Raw genomic sequence first — 18,168 nt, forward strand, 5'->3', positions numbered from 1 at the left:
CAATAATGAGGACCCTAAAAGAGACATACATGGATCTAATCTACATGGGAAGTAGAAAAAGGCAAGATCTCCTGAGTAAATTGGGAGCATGAGGACAATGGGAGAGGGCTAAAGGGAGGGGAGGAAAAAGGAAAGGAGGGAAGCAGAGAAAAATAAATAGCTCAATAAAATCAATAAAAAATAAAAAATTAAAAAAAGAATCTCTGTTCTCTGTTTTTGGACACAGTTACATTAAACAATATGAGGCAGATTATGAAAGATTCTGTAACTCCACTCACAGCACCTCCCCTCTCCCATGGATATCCTAAAGCCTGGGTAAACATTTCATGATGAGCCACGCATTCTTCTTAGCTCTTTTAGCATCCACAATTTTCCAACAATGATCTAGAAACTTTTAGTTCTGGAAGAGGGCTACAATGGAACTAATCTCATAGCTAGAAGATCTCCGCAGCCTGATACCCTACTCCTGTCCCACAGGAATGAGAAGATGTTTCCACCACGGACCTGCCTCACCTGGACTGTGATCAGCCTCTGTGCACAGGCTGATGCTCTCTTTGCAAAACACCTAAATGGGAACATCCAGATCCCACTGAGCTTCCCAGAACTTCTCTGGCTAGTTGATGACTATGCCAGAACCTTACAAAGAGTCTGTGTGGATGGCGTGAACAAGGCCTCCCTATCAAACCTGAGATCAAGACTTCATCAGGGCTCATCATCATGGTTGGCTTCTCTACCCATAGAGATTTGTTAAATGGCCCAGGAGGTGTTATTCTGGAGACAATAAATCTTCCCTATGATGAACACCCTTTCTATTTCATTTGTTTAAGCCTCCTCAGTTGCCTTCTGATATTGTCAGCTGGGATTTGAAGATAATTCTTGGTCTCCCTAGCATGCAATTTTGAGTTTACAAATGGTATACTTTCTCAAGGTGAAGAAGTCTGTTCCTTTCACGATATCCCAAATTATTCTCTACACCTTCTCCTCCTTCCAGATGGGAAGATGGAGCCACCATGACCTTGGCCACACTTTCCTTACATAGATAGCATGGCAAACTTGGCACAGGTACTTTAGGAGACTTTTAAGGTCTGAGGAAGGCCCCAGATCATAAATATACCTGAGGCCTGAAGAGTACAGTGCAGGTATTTAGTCCTTGGGTAAAGATCTGGGGGTCCTCTTCTTTAGCAGAGTGAGTCTTTCAGTTCTCCAAGGCTCAATTCAAGTTGAATGAGTGCCTGAGCCAGATAGTGATGCAAAGCTGAAGAGGGCAACTCTGGCCTCAAGAAAAGGCACCAAGAGTTGCCTCAGGGAATCTGATCATGCATCTTGAAAGCTTCAGTTCCCTGAGAAAGTCCAGTTTTGCTCAGTCTGGAGCTTCAGGAAGGCTCATAAGGGAGTGACAAGGATGTAAATAGAGTAAAAGCATCCCATGGGGCACCATCAAAATGTAAACATGGCTATAGAGACTCTCGCCTCCTCTCCTAAGTCTGGCATGAAACCTGACCATCTGTGCAACAGTTCAGCCATCTTTTCAGACTGGCTTTCTTATCATTCTAATTAATGAGTTTTATGTTTGAAATTACAATGCTCAGTCTTCTCAAGCACTCCCAGGCTCAGGATTAAAATTGAGGATCTGATCTTGGAAGCACCACCAAACCAGTAGGAGAACCCAGACATGGACTTGCTGCTGCCAATCAGGCGATGGACTGTCAGCTGTACAATACAGTGAACTGGAAGCCAGGGCCCAGTTAGTAGAACCTGAGAGAGCTCTCAAGAACATGTTGTGAGGACTGACAAAGAACAGGAAAAGTGATTCCTTCACAGGTTTTTGCAAATTATTCTTGTATATATCAAAATCAATGTTATTTAAAAACCTATGGCTCCAGACACACAAAGAGCATCTAGAGAAATATGTAAGCAGTCTGTTTCCCTGAAAAGTAAGAAGCAATCCCTCCACCCCAAACGAAGGAAGGCTAGACTCACGTTAGTGACATACTCGATATCCTTCCAAAGGATGCACTCCCTGGGGAAATCAGCCAAGTCGAAGAAGTGGTCCACCACCACTTGACCAATCAAGTCATGGCGAGAGAACCTGTCAAAGTCATACACAGAGAAGTGAAGCTTCCGCGCTTCAAGGTCATTGTAGGGAACAGGAAATAAAAACACCTCATCAAATACAGGGTTCAGGGTCTTCCTGTGAACTTTAGTCTGGTGTTTTGTTTTCCGATCAGGAAGCAAGTAGATCTTGACATAAGGATCTGAAGTCCCAGAGAAGTCCTTGGCAGGCAGATTGACGGCTTTGTGTATCTTCACGATAAGCTGTTCCAAGTCACAGTCATATTTTAAAATGAAGTTCAGTTTCCCACAAGCTTTGCTGTGACTCCTCCTCCCGTCGTCATTGTCCAGTGACCTCTGCTTATATAATTCTGGTTTAATTCTACCAATTCCAGTCAACTGCTCTTGCCTCTGAAGCTGCTGGATATTAAAGTCCGGGTTCGACAGGTTGAGTTGTCTTCGGATTGAGTTGTGCCTTAAATGAAGAGCAGACACAGCAGAGTTATAACCTCATTTGCTGACTGTCTTTCAGAAATGTGTGCCTGGAATGTCAGTGTGCTGTTATATTTGAAAAGTGTCTTATCTCTATTGGTCTTTCTTTGTCTTTTTGTCCTAAACTCAAAATGCTCATCATGGGACTGATGTGACCAAAGCTGCTCCCTACAGCTTTAGGCTAAAACTTGAGGCTTGGTATCAGGAAACGAACTTAAGAGCACATGACCCAAGAGTGTTAAAGGTTTTCATGTACTTTCTAAATGGTCTAATGTGCATTAGAGCCTATCTGGCTGGTAGGATGTGAAGATTTGCATGAACAAGCTTCTCGAAGAAGAAAATTACTCACCTTTAGATAATATCGCCAAAATAATTGACTATGTGTTGTGCTAGAAAGAATGGATATTTCTCAAGCTAGGTGTGGTGGTAGCTGATGCCTGTAATTCTAGCACTTGGGAAGCAGAGATGCAATGTTACCACTGAGTTCAAAGCCAGCCTATGCTGCAAAAACCAACCAAACTAAAGATATCGTTCTCTATATTGCATGAAATGTCTACTACTGGTTTATAGCTTTATAAGGACACAAATTCTTACTGGTTCAAAAAATTATTTCATTGTGAAAACAGATTTTACTATTGTAAAGATTAACAGCACAGGGGTTTGGATGCTTGTGAGACATTGTGCTTGTTGTGACTGGGGCCTCTGTCAGGACAGAGAAGACACTGTCTGTTGTCCCACATGGGTTATCAACAAGTGAGAGGTTTCTTTCTATAAATTTATTATTTGTATGTGTGTACACATGTCTAAGGGTGTCCAGAAAAGCCAGAAGAAGAGGGTGTCACATCCTCTGAGCTAGAATTGTCGGTTGTTGACATCTACCCAGTATGGCTGCTGGCCCCAAATTCCAGTCCTCTGAAGAGCCGCAAGTACTCTAACTGCTGACACAATTCTCTATGCCCCAGAGGCTTCACTTCCGAAATAAACTCCATTGAGAAAAAAATTAAAGAAGAGCTACCGTAAATTAGAGATAAATTAAGGAAGGTTAGATACTGATATTAGCAAATTAGACTTTGCTAATGGAGTCAGTCTTCACCTCTAAACATGAGACAGAAGTTTCCCTAATGTTTCCTTTAACTCCCTTCCCTTCCCTTCCCTTCCCTTCCCTTCCCTTCCCTTCCCTTCCCTTCCCTTCCCTTCCCTTTCCTTCCCTTCCCGACTCCCTCATGAAATAACCATGTGAAAATGGGATCTATAGACCCAAAACATGTTTTAAACCATTCTCCTTTTTATAGCTCAGATGTTGTCACGCAGGCATCCTGATGCATCCTAACATAGCGCCCTGATCACTAATCACCCACATAGCAGCCCAAGATTGCTGTCACAGAACCGCCAGCTTGTACCTGTCACTCAACGCAGCGCACAGCGAGCAGACATATCCTAGGTATAAAATTTCCCAAGCATACAAGACTGTACAGTCTGAAGGCACTGCTGCAGATTATGATTTCTTCTAGAGACATCCACAGTGCTAAAGGTGATTTAGAGGAGGTCAGAAAGGCAGGAGATGCTTTTAAGTGGCCAACCTGGCTGTCCATTAGTGTAGCCAGGTCACTCCCTTATCCAGAAGTGGAGCCACTGTGGAGCAAGAAGAGAGCTTTAAGCTCGCCCTGCTGGCCTTTGTCTGCAAGAGGGACAGGCACAGAGTTAACAATCATCTTGCCCTAGACAGAAACCAGAAGAGATGAGGGTATCAGTCCCATGTCTATCTGCTCTTCATCTTTCTTTCCAAGTTAGATTCAGAAGTCCATATTGCAGTAAAAGCTACTTTATTCCATTCTGACTAAGGACTAGTTCATGGGACTAATAGGTGATAATACTTAGTGGTACCGTTTATGAAATAAAACCACTCTCTTAACAGACAGTGGATATGGCCTTGGGATATGGTTCAGTGGATAGAGCGCTTGCCTATCACGTGCCAAGCACTGGGTTCAATCTTCAGCACAACTTAAAGTTGGGTACGGTGGGGCATGCTTGTCATCCTAACTCAGGAGGTAGAGGTTAAGAAGCTCACAAATTCAAGATCATGCTTGACTACGTGGCAAGTGAGACCCCTTTCTAGGAGACAGCTACTGAGGGCTTCTACTCAGCACTTGAGTCTGATTGAGCAGCACTGTGCTACACTCTTGCTGGGTTTCTGCTAAGTAGACTCTGTGCACAGCAGGTTACCTTCATGCTTTTAGAGTTCTGGATGGAGAGTCATCACAGAAAAAAGTTGTCTGCACCCATGTCTGTGGAACTATCATACGGAGCACATTTTAATTTAAATTTAAGATAAACAGAATTGCCTTCTTAGCAGTGAAGCACATTCTGCTCAACATACCTGTTCTCTTAGACATGAAATCTGAAGAGATTAGTATTACATGTTTGGCTCTTCCTAACCACAAGGGATTGCCAGATGGCAAAGGGAATGGACTGGACAGGGCATTATGGAGACATTTGTGCTTCAGAGGCAGAAGCAAAATCTCATTCCCTGAGAAGGTGCAGGAAGCTCCTTATTCCAAATTCCAAAACAAATTGCATCAGTAAAGGGTTTGCTTTGAACATACAAAAATCTGAGTTGAGGGGATGGAGCTGTGGCTCAGTGGTTAAGAGCATTGGCTGTTCTTGCAGAGGACCTGGGTTCGATTCCCAGCACCCATGTTGCAGCCAATAATCTTCTGTAACTCCAGTTTCAGGGGCTCTAATACCCTTTTCTGACCTCTTCAGGTACCACACATGTACATGGTATACACACACACACACACACACACATAGAAGCATGCATGCATGCACATACACTCTCTCTAAATATCCTAAAAAAACACACATACACTCTCTAAATATTCTTCTAAAACATCAGTCACAAATATGAATATTATTGCACAACAAATACATGTTAATTCATGCCTGCTAGTAGGAAAACAGTTGAATCTCACTGTAGAGTAGTAGATTAAATCTCTCTCTGTGTGTATATTGCAAATACATCATATATGTCTCTGTTTCTATGAGATCATGTGTGCCTATCTTTGTGTGTCTCTGTGTGTGCATACGTGTTTGTGTGTACGTCTGTGTATATATATGTGTCTCTGGATGTATGTGTCTCTGTATGTATGTGTCTCTGTGTCTGAGTGGCATGCACATAGAATAGAGAGGTCCAAGGAGCCAGAGAAGCGGTATAACTCACAGCTTCCCTGCATAACTGATAGCACTCTGTGGGCTGAGAAATCAGAGCAGGAAGGCTGCCCTGGGGACACAGAGGAGAAGATGAGGTAAAGGAAATGGAAAATCAATATCCCATAGCTCTCATGGGGTACTCAGATGGAAGCAGGAGAAGAGGCAAGTCTAAAACAAATAGGAAAGACGGAGGACAATGTTCTGACCCACACCGGGTGCCCTGGTTCCGAATAACGTCCAGTACAGTAAACGAGAGGTTCCCTAGGGAGAGTCTAGAATTATAGTGTCTCTGCACGACACTGTAACATTTAGTGGCTGTGATAAGGAGGAATTTGTCTAAAATACAGTCTTCTCAGTAGGTCTGAGGAGTGCTGTACTCAGGGTTTAATGCACATAGTGAATGAAGAGATGGCTCAAAGGTTAAAAGCACTTGCTGCACTTGAAGAGTACAGTTCCTCGATCCCCTGCTGTGACTCACAACCATCTGTAACTCCAGTTCTAGGGGATCCAGCATCCTCTTCTGGTGACTGTGGGTACCAAAGACATGGGGAGTGAACATATATACAGGAAGGCAAACACTCAAACACATAAAATAATCTTAAACAGTGAAACACACACACACACACACACACACACACGCACGCAGGCACGCACACATGCACTCACACACAAACATGGGGAGGAAAAGGTAAGTTCCAAGAATGATGGGTCCAGGAATTGAGAGACAGCCTCCTTTGTAAACAAGCCTTGCTGACTCTGAGAAGCTGGCTGCCAGGGTTGCAGATCTCAGCTTTCTCCAGGTCTGATTCTTTCAGGGTCAGAAGATGCTGTTTCTCATGGAGGAGGCAGGGAAAATAACTTGAAGGCTGCCCTTGGCTATCCCAGACCTTAGCTGAGCGCCGAAGATGTCTGCACTCAAAGATATTTAGAACAGTTTGTAGAACAGTCTTTCTGTAATATACTAGCAAACATATTTCCATGTCTGAAGGAATTTGAGCCTTGGACTGAGCCCAAGTCATAAGGCAGGAGGGACAAGAACTCTCAAGGCAAGGGGGCTTTTCTTCCTCCCCTTTCCTTTAACGTAAACTAACCAGTTCCAGCCCTAAGAGCAGTCCCCGAAGTAACACCCCCAGGGCCAACCATTTTCATTAGAAAGGAGAGAGGACTTTACTGTAATTTAACAGACAAGAATGTGGACAGAGAGAGAGTGCATGAAAAGGTGCAGAGAAACAAAACAGTCCAGTCCAGGTCCTGAAGGCGACAACTGGCCTGGGAGGTGAAGACACAGTTCTACAAGAGTGCTTAAGTGGGGCTGGAGAGATGGCTCAGTGGTTAAGAGCATTGCCTGCTCTTCCAAAGGTCATGAGTTCAATTCCCAGCAACCACATGGTGGCTCACAACCATCTGTAATGGGGTTTGGTGCCCTCTTCTGGCCTGCAGACACAGACAGACAGAATACTGTATACATAATAAATAAATAAATAAATAAATAAATATTAAAAAAAAAAGAGCGCTTAAGTATAACAGGTGGGGATAAGTACGGACTACAGGTTAGAGTCTAGGAACAGAGAGAGGATAAGGAAGCTCTGGCTCAGGAAACTAGGAAGAGAGAAAAGTTGAGCTGGCTTTGCCCCAGCTGTATTCTCAATGATACTGGAGACTTCAAAGGAAAACAACTGAATTTTCAACATGGTCCCAGCTCTCCCGGAAGGATGTTCAGCTCTGTGGTCCAGCAGCTTTCTCCAAAGCCCCTTGCTAAACCTACTGTGCATAGCATCCAGTGCTTAGGACCCATTTCTTATTTCCTGAGCAACCATGGATACACTCTTCTAGGTTCCTTTATCTTGGTGACCTCATCTCAGAGATGAAACCTGATCGACTTTCTCCACAAGCTTCAGGGACCAAAGGGAGAAAAAAGGAGGCAAACTGACCTTCAGAACTACCTTTGTGGGCAACAAAGTAAAGAAATAGTGCGACAAGACCCCAGTCTCCCCTGAAACTCGGTTTAATGGAGAGAAGAGTTGTTTGTTCTTAACCGTACAGACAAGAGATACCCTAGACCGGGGGAGATACATCAACACATTACAAAGGAAGGAGGTGTGGCAATCTGAGATTCGCAGGCTTCTCTCAAGATTGAGATTGTAAAGATGAAGGGATCTGCTTGGAACCAGCAGATACTTAGAAGTGTGTCTTTCTCCCTCCCACCCATTCCCAAGTGACCCAAGCTTGAACCTTGATGTGACTTTCAAATACATTTTCTTTTTTACATAGCTCTTATCAACTATCTCATTCCATTCCCAAGTGTACCCAGATTAGACACGCCTTCACCACTGCAGGCCTGAATTAGTCCTGGTACCTAGGCTCCACAGATCCCACAGATTTGGCATTTTTACCTCTAAGAATTTGAGCATTCCAACCTGTGGGATTTGTGGCCTTCTTTGGGGCCTATGAGGAGAGAGTTTTCTTTGCCTGTTAGAAAAGATATTGGTATCCACTATAGAATTTTCCTCATAACAGATGCTTAATGTGTATATTTATGTACAGTAAATGCATTATTGCCATGAATAAAACAGTTTCTCATAATTACTAGCAGGGAAATATGCATTTAAATACAGTTTTGGGGTTTCATGGGAATTCAGTGAGGTCTAGGCAACTTCCATTTTCAAAATCATCCATTTATTAAAATCCATAGAAATAACTATAAGAATAATGTAAAATCTTATTGTTCTCAATACCAAAACAGGAGTTACTAGAAGCATGCCACTTAGAGCTGGGGATACAATGCCGTGATAGAGCACTTGCCTAGCATGCGTGAGACTCTGGGTTCGATCCCAGCCATGAAAATAAGAATGTCACATAGAGTCATGGCAGCGTCAGCCTCAGTACTCTTTACTGGGGTTGTCACCAATAAAGGGGTCCAACTGTGAAGGCTCAGGGTTATCTTCATCTTTAATCCCCGCAGGGCATTTCTAAGGCTCTATGGATTGCTTACTTCAGCCATTCTTAGAAGAAGGTCTGCTATTCCTAGAGTTGTATCAGGGACTAGACAAAGAAAACAAAACAGATATGGTTTGTGCTCACAGAGGAAAGATGGGTGACAAACAAATGACAACTTGGAAATAGAGTTGAATGTCATGAAGAAGCAAAAACAAAACATGTGAAGCCGGAGTGGGAGGCAGCAGAGAGAACATATCCTTCAGGTAGGTGCCCGAGCCTCCTGAACGTGGACGTTTAAGCTGGGACACTAACACTGCAAAGGCAGGGAAGGTAAGGATAAGAGAAAAAGCACCAGTGGCTGAGCGAACAGTGTGTGCCAGGGACTCTAGGCAAGAACAGGCTCAGATACGCCAGGGAGCCGGGGAGGCGTGTAGCTGACAGCACTGAGCTTTCTACTGGGCCCTAGTGAACAGTAACCTCCAGCGTTGTGCTTCACAGAGGCCCTGGCAGGAGGAAGCAGGACCTTCACAGATCTGATGAGGAGTTGTGGTATGACCAGTTCTGTTGTTATAAAGGCAAAGTGTTAGTCAAGAAATCTGAGTTATAAAAAAACTCTGGACTTTCATCATGGGACATGATTCAGGAAACTGAGCAGATCGCATTTGGGTTTCCTCTACTTTGGGGATCCAGGAAGTTTCATGTATTCAAGCTTTCCTAGAAAGTTTTGATATTGAAAAATTCTGAGAAAAGTAAGATGTCCACATTCCCAAAATATTATTAGGTCAATACTTCAAGGAAGGCATCACCCAGATGAAAAAAATTAACAGGAATTTTGGGTTGTTGTAGCAGTAACTGAATTAACCAGACAGCATTTTAACAAGTTTGGCCTTGGGAGAACAGCAGAAAGCATGCTTTTGTTTCATTTTGTGTGTGTGTGTCTATGTGTGTGTGTGTGCGTGTGTGTGTCTATGTGTGTGTGTGTATGGTTTCTCGAGGCAGGGTTTCACTGTGTTGTGTACTCCTGGCCTAGAACTCATAGAGAACCACCTGCCTCTGCCTCCCAAGTGCTGGGATTAAAGAGGTGTGCCATCACTGCCTGGTTGACATTCTTAGAAGATAAAAGCATAGCTCATCTTTAGACAACAAGGTGAGCCCAACATTCCCAGGGAGAAGAGGCCACGTAAAGTGGCGATTTCCTATGCAAATGCTACAGAAGAAGTTATGGCAACCATGGCAACATGGAGGGTATCATGAACACTGTGTGTACTGGGCCTTGGTGCTGTACTGAAAACCATGAGAAGGCAGAAGGGGTCAAAAATAGGAAGAGAAAAGATTCTGAACCATCTTAACAGAACCTACCCCTATCCCCACAACCATGGTACTTAAACAGGATGTTGCAAATGGTTTAGAAGGTTGCATAAGCAGCTCAGTGAGAAGACAGTGCCTAGCGTTTCCAAGCTCCTGTGGTCCTCAGAGCCGTAAAAAACACCAATCTTTTGAATGAAGGAAGGAAATTTCATTCATTTTTCCATTTTGTCAGTAAAAAGTGTGTGTGTGTGTGTGTGTGTGTGTGTATTTTAAGTACTTCCTTTAAGCACACACAGACATCATCTTCAGCAGGGTAGATATGAGTAGTAAGTAGATAAAGACCCCTAAAATCCAGCTTGTTAACTGTGTCTCATAGGAGAGACACAGAGGGTCTTTGAACCCTAAGAGGTTCCTGCTCCTCTCTCTGCAACTTCTGGCCATCTGTATGCAATTCTAACCTAATTCCATGTGGCCTCAAGGTCCTAGGGAGTATTAGAGAATTTAGCCTGTGGCAGGTTAACTGAAGCAATGGGAACTATAACCCTTCTATGTAGTTATGGGAAGTTACTGTCCATGCTAAAGTGAGATTTTCTGCTGGTGTGGCTGCTTTGCGGTCACTCATGCTCCTGTAAGTAAATTCATTAGTTCCTCAAGTTAGACATTGACAGAATGATACCTTGGTTCTCCACAAGGAAAGTTCGTGTCCTCCCTCCCTCCTCCTCCTCCTCCTCCTCCTCCTCTCTCTCTCTCTCTCTCTCTCTCTCTCTCTCTCTCTCTCTCTCTCTCTCTCTCTCTCTCTCTCTCTCTCTCTCATGTATGTGTATGTGTTTGTGTGTGTACCACTTTCTTTTTTAAACTAAAATTATTAGCATTTTTCCTTTATTTTACATACTGACCAGCTTCCCCTCCCTCCTCTTCTCCCATCCCCCCTCCTTCTCATCTACCCTCTCCCCATCCTCCCACTCCTCCTCTGTCTCCATTCAGAAAGGAGCAGGCCTCCCATGGGCTTGAACAAAGCATGGCACATCAAGTTGATATAGGACTCAGCCCCTCCCCCTCTGTAAAGTCTGGGCAAGCTAATCCAGCATGGGAAACATGTTCTCAAAAGCCAGCAAAGTGCCACGGACAGGTCCTGATCTCACTGCTAGGAGCCTCACAAACAGACTAAGCTACAGGACTGTCACAAACTGCAGGGGACCTAGGTTGGTCCCACACAGGCTCCCTAGCTGTTGATTCAGAGTCCTTGTGCTTCCAGGAGCTCGGGTGTGCACCACATTCTTAAAAGCAGTTGCGAATGAATTTGAAAATCACTGTTAGATAAAGACACATTTCCAGGAAGAACGCAAGGAACTAGGTCAGCCGTAATTTAGGTATGGATGTTTTAAATGCATAACAATGCAAATTCTTAATACTGGGTCAAATGTAGCTGAAAAGTGTTTAGATTGCTGATGGCAGCTCAGCTGTTACTGAACCCAATTTTCACTGTTTGAAAGATAATTTAATTGCTTATCTTCAAATCTAAAATAATCTGAGTATAAAATGTATTTTATAGGGGTTAATCTTTTGTTCTTCTTTTTTAATTTCTTCTACTGAGTTTCCACAGATCTATGGTGATGCTAACAATGGGTTTCCTCTTTCAAACACAGCTCTTTATTCAGTCTATCTAAATATTTTTAGGATAAACACTGTGATGATTCCAGGGATATCACTGATGACAGCTTGTTAGTTACAGGGCACTATGTGCAGATCAAATCCATTAGGAACATTTTTATCACTCTGTGTCTCAGGGAATCCAGGCAGGAGCAATTGGATGAGAAGTGACCCACATGACCTGCTCCAGGTCTTGGGGACACTAAAAAGATCTTATTATAAGTCTGTCCCACTGTGTGAACTCCATGGTGATATCAACTCTAGCTGTCTGAAGAGAAATCCTTGTGAGGAAGTCTGAGGTTTTCCTGAAATCAAGAGAAAAACACAGCAGCTTCTTTAAAGAGGACTATTTTAAGTTTTGCTTTTTGATACAAAACTGGAAATAATACTAAAATAAGTTTCTGGGGGAAAAATCAGACTATAAACTGTCATATTCTACCACACTTAATGTGAGTGAGTATAGTCTCTAGGATAAACTTCATTATCATTCATATTTCTAGAGAACAGAAAGAACTTTATAAAAAAATATTCCCAACTATATTCATATTTTCAAAAATAACTGCACATGTTATTCCCCTGGCTATCACTCGAGCAAATATTTTAGTGTTGTTTTTTTTTTTTTTTTTTAAAAAGGCTGATTCCCATGTCTTCTTTCCTAAAATCCCTTATTAAAAATGAGGTTTTCTATGCAGTCACTAGAACTGGTTACCTTTGCACAACTTTGGCATTTGGAAAAGGAATGCCTCAACCTCAGCATCCCGGAAGAGTTGTGTGAAAACAGTGACATGGAAGGCTAAGTGACAGTGCTACCAGTGCAAATCTGTGCAAGTGTGTGTTACCCTTTCGTACTCAAAACCACTCCTACGTTGGTATTTCTACTATCCTTCTATTACAGAAGCCGAAATGGACACATAAAGCAGCTCTTTACACCCAGAGTCCACAGGGTTTTAACCAGTATACTCTTGCTATCCACTGCTGAGGAACGCACAGCATGCAGACAATAGGATCCCCCTTCCCAGCAGTCTACAACTGTTAGAAAGCCTGGGGGATGGACAAGACTTCCGGGTATACTGTGGCATCTAAAGTCAGCCTATTGTGAATGCTAGCATAGGTCAGAAGCACAGTGAATCTTTATGGCTTTAGGAGGACACCATAAAAAAATACCTAACAGCTCAGATTCTAGTGCCCAAATCCTGATCTGGGTACATGCTAATATACAACCTCCTTAATTCTAAATTTCCCTTACTGAAAAATTAAAATAACAGCACCCATGTTAGAACTGTTTATAAAAATAATAAGTATATGACGTGGGAGTAATGTCCATCATTACTTTTATGGATTCCATGGAAACGAAGTAGAGCTCTAAATCCAGCAAAGAGCCACAGAGTTGCACTATTTTGATGTTTCTGAGACTGAGTGGACATCTCGATGATTACTGGACCCTCAGTTAGTCAGGCAAAACACAGGGAGGCGGGGTGGTCCTTTGCCTTGCATTCATAAAGGAAGGGGCATTACTGACCGAGCTGATGGCGTTGGCTCTGTGACTTGTCGCTGAACACGGATGGCATGGGCACAGTTCTCCTGATCACTTGGCTGGGTGGAAAGGGGAATGTCGGGGGAAGTGTGGCTGATCTTCATGGAGGAGTCAGGGCAGGGTGTGGGTGGGTCTAGGAAGTCCTCGCTGTTCTCCTGCTCATTGGTCTCTGTGTCTGTGTAGTTAAGAGGCTCCTGGTTGTTGTCTTTGCCACCAGAGAACAGGCCTCGCTCTCGCCATGGAACCCAGCACAGTTTCCAAGACACGAAGAGAGAGACACCAAAGAGGGCAAGACCACAGGCGGTAACCACAAGGGTTAGCAGGCTCACAGAGATATCTGCAAAGGAGAAATGGAAAAAATCAGTCAGTGCAATGATGGCTCTCAGGGCTACCTTCTGTGCAGACCATCTCGTCCACTCATACTGAAGGACCCAACTCTGAAGGCCGGGCTGGGAGATGCTGCAGTGTTACCTGACAATGAGGATGCAGATACAAACCAGAGGCTCCAAGGGCAAAGGGAGAAAGAAGATAACACTGCATAAGGAGACTGAGTGGCCCTGCAGGTTGCATAAGCCTATCTTACAGGAAACAACTATCACTAAGGTTTTCTGAGTGTGGAACTTTTAACTGTCTTTTAGATCTCAAAGATCCATACAAGTTAGGAATTAAACCACATTTATCTTTCTGTTGTTTTTAGGGCCCTAAGTTCACATGGTTAGTGTGCTTTGTAGCATCAAAAATACCTACCCCTTAGGTCTTCAAAACTTAGAATGTCACAATTTTGAGTTTCCCCAGAAGTAAAGCCTGGGACATCTATTCAAGAGCAGGAGGTTTTCTTAGAAGGTGAAAAAAAAAAAAAACCAGACAGACCAAGTTGGGGACCTAGTATGCTGTGCAATATCAATCCAGTTACTAGAGCGGTAGTTACAGGCTAAACTGCTGAAAGAGTTCTGTGCACCTCAGGGCTATCCCACCCAAGAAGTGAAGATCCTGGGCTCCTCCGCCCACTCCTGTTAGTCACTAACTTGAGGGAAGTTCTAAAGAACATTCCATACCAGCACTTCAGCATACAGCCTAGGAGAAAGAAGGAGCTTCAATGGCCAGAAGAAAATCCCACACTGAACCCAATGCTGAAACCACAGTAGAGGTCTGCAGGCGTGCCACAAAGGGACAAGGGCAAGGGGACACAGCCGAGAATGATGGTGAGTGTGTGTGGACCACATGTCCCACGGCCTCACAGTATTCTATAGCTATACTCACACCCTTCAAGGCAAAACGTAGTCTCCTGTCTCAAGGTCAGGTCAGAGAGACTGCATCAGGAACTTGATGTCATCCCTGATACCACACTTTAAAGGACGCTCCCACATGTTCATTGTGTTGCCCCGCCCCGCAAGACTCTCCCCAGGTTTTGTCTCTACCAGGTGTTAAACTGCGCTGCTCCCTTACAGTATTCTGAACGCCTATTATGTCACAAACAGTATGCTACATTTTGGAGACACAGTAAGATAATAGTCTTCATACCTTCATTGGTTCATATTCTGGAAAAATTTTAAAAAATTAATACCCATAAGTGTTCTATGATTTGTGACAGTCATATTCCTGCTAAATCATGAAGGACCTACACCACTTATGCACTGAATAAAGCCGACCAACCACCAGCCATGATTTCACCATGACTTTGATTGTTCTTATGAAATAATAATCATTTTGTCATGAAAATTGCTCTTGAAAGGAGCAAGCTGCCAGGCTGCTGATGGATCAAATGGATACCCCTATGCTTCCCATCAATCTTTGTTGTGATCAAACAATATTACATTTCTGCTTATAACACTGGGATTCCTGTTTCCGTTCATCAACTGGGCTCAAAATCTCACTGAAATAAGATACGCAATTTTCTATGAGGAATAGCATCACCACTGAGTAACATGAAGGAATTTCTTGAGTTGTTGTAGAAAAGCCAATCAGTAGTGAACACTTCAGACCAGCCAATGAAGGGACAGAAATCAAACCAAAAATGAAAAATCGCAGGACAGGGCTGGGGAAGTAGCTTAGATAGCAGAATGCGTGCCCAGTATGCAGGTGGTCCAGCAGATTCCCAGTCCTGCATGGATCAAGCATAGTGGCACATGCCTGTAATCCCACAACTGGGAAGTAGAGTCAGAAGTACCAGGATTTCAGTGTTATCCCTGGTATAACGGTGACTTCAAGAATGGTTTAGGTTGCCACAAACCTTCTCTCTCTCACACACAAAAGTTCCCAGGTAGAGAAGTGGGGAGAGTAGGTTGCACAGTTGATAGAGGCAAAATAAAGTCACCTTGCTTCATAGATCCCCATCATGGTTGGGGTGCTGAAGAAAAGGTGTGACCTCAGGCTCCAGTTGGCTATGACATTTCACATAGTGAAGTCTCTATTGGTGCAGACTTCTACAACAGCTGGCTGGGGCCACACTTACAGACATAGCAAACATCAAACCCCAGCCCCCGTAGGAGAATATGAACACAAACCAGGCTACACATACAGTGGGATCCCTTGACACAGTCTGTACTCCATATGCAGCCAGAACTCCTTCATTAACAACTGCAGCTTTGTTTTTGACAAACACGGCAAGGAGAGCAGCTGCAAAGGCTGGAGGAGGGGGACGGTAGGAGACAGTGGGGAAAGGACTATGAGATGGTCACTGTGTATTATTTACCGATCACTCTCCCATGTCTTAACACTCTCCTCCATGGAGCTGGTTAAAATCACAATTCTCTTTGTTGGTCTGGGACACTGACTTGTTCCATTGTTACCAATGGAAGATGAGTCAATACAATTACCAACCTCAGACTGGAGGTTCTTTTGATAGTAAGAGCGAGCCCTCATGTCAAGGCTGATCTTCAAGCCTTTGCATCCTAAAAAAATGATTTATGGAACAAGCACCAAGTCTAGAACGAGGAATAAATTTAACTCAGACTCACAGCCTGTGACACAGTTACAAGTGAGGCACAGATCCACGAGTAAAATCTAAAGAGTTGGCGTTTAGAGTCTCTGTGATTTTAAAAGGGTTTGGTGTCAGGGCAAAAGAGCTGGATAATGTATATAACCATATAAATTACCGGTAGGAGCTGGGATGCTTTAAAGGAAAACAAAGTGTTATATCATAATAACTAAATGGGGTTAAGATCGTTAACCCCAGATTGTTCAGGGTAAACTAAGACTGGACTTAGGAATTTAATGTGGTGCTAGAGAAATGGCTCAACAATTAAGAAATTAAGAAATGGCTCAACAGTTAAGAATACTTGCTGTGCAATCATGAGGACAAGATTTTGGATCTCATCACAAATGTAAAATCCAGGCATTCTATGCACAGCTCTGATTCAGCTCTGAGTGGGGAGAAATGGGAGACTCATTGGGGCTTCCTGGCTTGCTGAGGAAACATGATGCCCAGGTTTGCGGAGACACTGTCACAAAGGAATAGACAGAGAGTAAAAGGGGAGAAGACTTGACACCTTATGGTCTCTGTACACATGAACAGGTATGCATATAAATGCACACAATCATACACACACAAAGACTGAGCTCAACATGACAGGCCAGGTATAGTGATCAATACATCTGCTTCCTGCACTCAGGAAGCAGAAGCAAGAGAAACATCAGAGTTACACATCACCCTGGTCTACATGGCAGGTTTCAGGGCAGCCAGGGATACAGAGTGAGATATTATCTAAAAATAAAAAAATAAATAATAAATCCCACATGAGCTCATTTGCCTCAGTACACTTCCTCTCAGGACTCCACTGGCACACACAACCTGTGGAGCAGCACGGAGCCTGGCCCACTGTTACTAGTAACCATCACCCAGTTCATAACAACTCCAGCTTGCTAAATGGCATCTAGGCTTTCCTTTTCCAAAAACAAACTCGCTCTTAATTCCAGTCATGGGGCAAGGATCATGAAAGCAGAGAGCTTTTCTACCTAAACACTGGATGCCAAACATTTCGAAGAATTCCTGGCGTGAGTGCGGAGGTAATGGTGAAGCCCATCTTAGGAGCTCTGCGTCCTCCCTGCTGACCTTGAATTATGAAAGGATAGGGCTGCTGTCTGTAAACTCGGGTGGGTAGAATCTTTTGTTGTTTTGTTTTGGTACTTTAAAATTCTTTAATGCAGACTGTATTTGGAACAGTAAACATAAAAAGTAAATGTGAATGGCAGAGTAAACAGAAGACTCAATAAAAGAAATCACTTCCCCTAAAGAAATGCAAAACCATCTGATTAGATTTTTAAATAAGAAAGGCTCTAATGGCTTCAGAATACCCTGCCTTCCTTCAGGTACAGTTAGAAGGGGAATCTGGATCCCTGCTTATCTGTGTTTTATTGAGGTGGCTAGAATCTTATGGATTCACAATCTGATAGGTGTGTGTGTGTGTGTGTGTGTGTGTGTGTGTGCACATAGTTATTGCAACCAACAAGAGTAAAAATTTCATGTTTACACAAAAACACCAGGTGAGTGAGCAGTGCTTCAGAACACCTGCCAGAATCCCAGAAAGCATTGGTAGCCTATGCGACCCCACCAGCCTTCAGTGCAGCATTTGAGTGTCTGTTACCTACAGCTCATGTGTCCTCGAGACACTGTGTTTGTATTGTTCTCTCCTGCCTAAAAGAAGGACAAATCACCAAATCCACTCCCATTTCTTAATAACCTGACTTGAGCAAAGGGGTGTAGGATTGGGAAGTCAGTCTAGAATCCCTGAATATTTTTAAAGAGATAATTTATTTCTTAAAGGTGGGTGGTAGGTATGTGGTCATTTGCTTTATAACCTTTAAATTCCATATATGTTCATTACACATACTCAGTAGCATTTATGGCATATTTTAAAGATGGAAAAGAATAATGATAAAATATACTGACATATATTTCCTAAAGAATAAGAACAGTGTAATCAGTTCTTTTGTCCATGGGACAAAAAGTAATTAGATGGTGATTTGGGACTTGGGCAAATGCTACA

At 43.2% G+C, this 18,168-nt stretch overlaps 1 protein-coding gene across 1 annotated transcript in view; it reads right to left on the minus strand.

Annotated features, from left to right (window-relative positions):
- Positions 1 to 18,168, minus strand: part of Syt9 (synaptotagmin 9) — a 169,006-nt gene that overhangs the window by 106,595 nt on the left and 44,243 nt on the right. The window contains exons 2-3 of the mRNA XM_057779974.1: positions 13,169 to 13,520; positions 1,981 to 2,527 (exon numbers count right to left, since the gene is read on the minus strand). Of these exons, the coding sequence (XP_057635957.1) occupies positions 1,981 to 2,527; positions 13,169 to 13,520 (899 nt within the window). The remainder of the gene's footprint in view (positions 1 to 1,980; positions 2,528 to 13,168; positions 13,521 to 18,168) is intronic.

The sequence above is a fragment of the Chionomys nivalis genome, chromosome 8 (assembly GCF_950005125.1).
Source record: "Chionomys nivalis chromosome 8, mChiNiv1.1, whole genome shotgun sequence".
NCBI classification, from domain to species: domain Eukaryota; kingdom Metazoa; phylum Chordata; class Mammalia; order Rodentia; family Cricetidae; genus Chionomys; species Chionomys nivalis.